At 43.6% G+C, this 2,977-nt stretch overlaps 1 protein-coding gene across 1 annotated transcript in view; it reads right to left on the bottom strand.

Annotated features, from left to right (window-relative positions):
- SARC_11182 (hypothetical protein) overlaps window positions 1–2,854 on the bottom strand; it is a gene marked incomplete at both ends in the record, with an annotated part of 8,505 nt that extends 5,651 nt beyond the window's left edge. The window contains 3 exons of the mRNA XM_014294737.1: window positions 882–1,303; window positions 1,682–1,921; window positions 2,689–2,854. Coding sequence (XP_014150212.1) covers window positions 882–1,303; window positions 1,682–1,921; window positions 2,689–2,854 — 828 coding nt within the window. The remainder of the gene's footprint in view (window positions 1–881; window positions 1,304–1,681; window positions 1,922–2,688) is intronic.
- Between the last annotated feature and the right edge of the window lie 123 nt (window positions 2,855–2,977).

Genomic DNA, 2,977 nt, shown 5'->3' on the forward strand with positions numbered 1-2,977 from the left:
TATTGAGCATTACAGTGTGTTGGTAGTACCTCTGACAATGATTGCGAATGTACACCTACTGTGTGTGTGCACGTGGTAACGGATTGCTGGTATTGAGAAAGACAATGGCGCATGGTTTCAGATATATATAGACGGGGAGTGTGCACATGGTTGAAGTGAATTATATATTAAGAACATTCTCCACTGGTATCTACGGTGAGACCAATCGCATCGACACGGCTTAAAACCCCTAAAAACCCTAAAATATTAGGTGCCATGGAGTAATATTTGTCGTGTATTTGTTGGTATGGAGTACATTTTACAGTACAGACTGGTGCAGACACTTGATAGGTAGATTTTCTATAAATAGAATACTCGGAAGAACGGTGCAATCCATGCGTCAATGGTGCGTTGTGGAGCTATTTGATAGGTTAAGGACAGTATGTACATACCAGAATTGTACAGACGCTTGGTAGGTATATGTTCTATATTTAGACCAGAATTGTACAGACTCTTGGTAGGAATTAGACTTAAACCAGAAGTATACATACGCTTGGTAGGTATAAGTTCTATATTTAGGACAACGACTTAAACTTCGAGACCAAAAAAAAATCAGGATTGTATATATTAGTTGCTGAGATTGTCCCATAACAACGCTCAAAGAACCCAGATTCAAACTCAATTAAATGATGATGAGCCCTTATTTGAGTATTCTTCCACTATTCCGTTTGTTTGCTTATAGGAGATTTTCTCAGCTGATGCGAAGACATTCTCATACACACACACATATACACACATGCACACATACACGTATACAAACATACAAATAAACACACACACATACATAACCCTATAAACATAACATGCACACATACACCTGTATACATAACACGCACGTGTACCAGATCGGTATCACTCTTAGTCGCACTCCTGCTAGCCTGCGCAGATGACCTCTGAGCACTCCTTCCCGTGCGCATTGACGAGCGCGTAGACACCCACCTTGAGTCTATCCCACTTGTTCTATCTATATCTCCCGCTCTAGCTGAATCTGAATTGATATCTGTACCGATAGTCATTGCGTTTGTTTCTGTACGCGTACGAGTATGCCTATCCCTGTCCGCATGTGCAGCGTCAGTTGTATCTATATGTGTATGTGTATATGTATCTGTATTTGTATCTGTCTGGGCATTAGAACAGCTGCTAGAGCCCTCCCCTTCATTGCCTAGCAAGTCCTTATTCCACTTTCCCTTCAGTCGCAGTTGAGTGCGTGCGTTGAGTCGTGTTGTATCCGCCAGAGACACCACCATCCTCTGCTTTCCACTGCCTGTATAGTACCACGACAAAGCGGGACAAAGCGGAACAGCAATATGAAATAGTGTCAATAACATGTCATAACAAAGTGTCACAAGAGTGTCAGACACCACCATCCTCTGCTTACCACTGCCTGCATAGTACCACGACAAAGCGGGACAAAGCGGGACAGCAATGTGGACTAATGTCATTAACATGTCATAACAAAGTGTCAAAGTGTCACAAGAGTGTCAGACACCACCATCCTCTGCTTACCACTGCCTGCATAGTACCACGACCAAGAGGGACAGCAATGTGGACTAGTGTAACAAAATTGTCAACAACAATACAAAGGGTGTCACAAGTGCCCCAAACCGTGTCAAAAAAGTGACATCCGCACATCAGCACCTACCATTCGCCTGTGCCTGTCCATCCGGTGGTGTGGTCGTGCCATGTGCGTCGTCCACTGTACCGTGCATACCCCTCTCTCTCCCGCTCTGTGTTTGTGTGTTCGTCTGTGTCTGTGTGTCTGTGTGTGTGTTTGTATCTGCTTGTGTGTGTGTGTATGTATCTGCATGCGAGTCCTGTATTTCCTGTGTGTGCATGCGTCTCCGCTTGCCACTTGACGTCTCCGCTTGACCTTCAACGTCGCCTGTGAGTGAAGGAATGGCTGTGCAGCTGAGAAGAAAAGCTCAGTCGTAATGATAACACAACAAAGAACCGGTCGTAGACATCCACAGAAGCTAAAAATCCTGAACCATAAACACTAAACCCCAAACCCTTAAACCCTAAAGTATAGTGAGAGATGCTATTGAAATGACTTGAAAGTTTGTCTTTACGCACACCAAAGGATAGATATCACACAGCTGTTTACGTAAACGAACACACATAGAGATCCGTACTGATACACACGCACACTAGTATAGAGGATGATTGCTCATCTGTACGTACAACGAGATAAGTCGTAATACTACCCTTGTACACGGACTTAATATACGACAACAGCAAGAATATATATATATATATATATATATATGCATACAGATACACACACATAGTGGCACTGATACACATACAGGCACACATATATGCACTTATCATAGCTGCATTTACATCGTCAAAGGCCTGGATAAAACACTTGGGCAATTTACTGGCGTAAGAGTCCATAAACTTGCCGCCCGACTGATAGTCACAGAGACACTCGCTCTGATATAAGCAGTATATATGCACATACGCACACTTCGGTGCATAGATGCATGTCACATGCATATAGATCTGATTAGGTGATACACACATGCACCTACGCACACACATGCACATACGCACACACAGTACATAGTTGCATGGATACACGTGACATGTATACAGATATGAATAGATGGGCAGCTGTGTCACGTGTACTACAACAACTACACGTACCTGAGAATGCCCGGTCAATGGCCTGGTTGACGCTCTTGGGCACTTTGACAGGTGTCAAGTGTGTGAAGGACTGAACTAGGCGGGTCTTTAAACCCGCCAACCGACAGATAACCACAAAAACACTCACCCACTGGTCTCTGTCGAGAGACTGGGCCGAGATAGCCATCACGAGGGCTTCTACGCGACTATCATGGGTCTGTAGGTAAGAGATAAAGTTGTGGTGAGTGTGAGTGTACAAAGCACGACATGTATACATACAACTGTATATATATATAGATATATATATATA

Source organism: Sphaeroforma arctica, assembly GCF_001186125.1.
Source record: "Sphaeroforma arctica JP610 unplaced genomic scaffold supercont1.1562, whole genome shotgun sequence".
Lineage (NCBI taxonomy): Eukaryota > Ichthyosporea > Ichthyophonida > Sphaeroforma > Sphaeroforma arctica.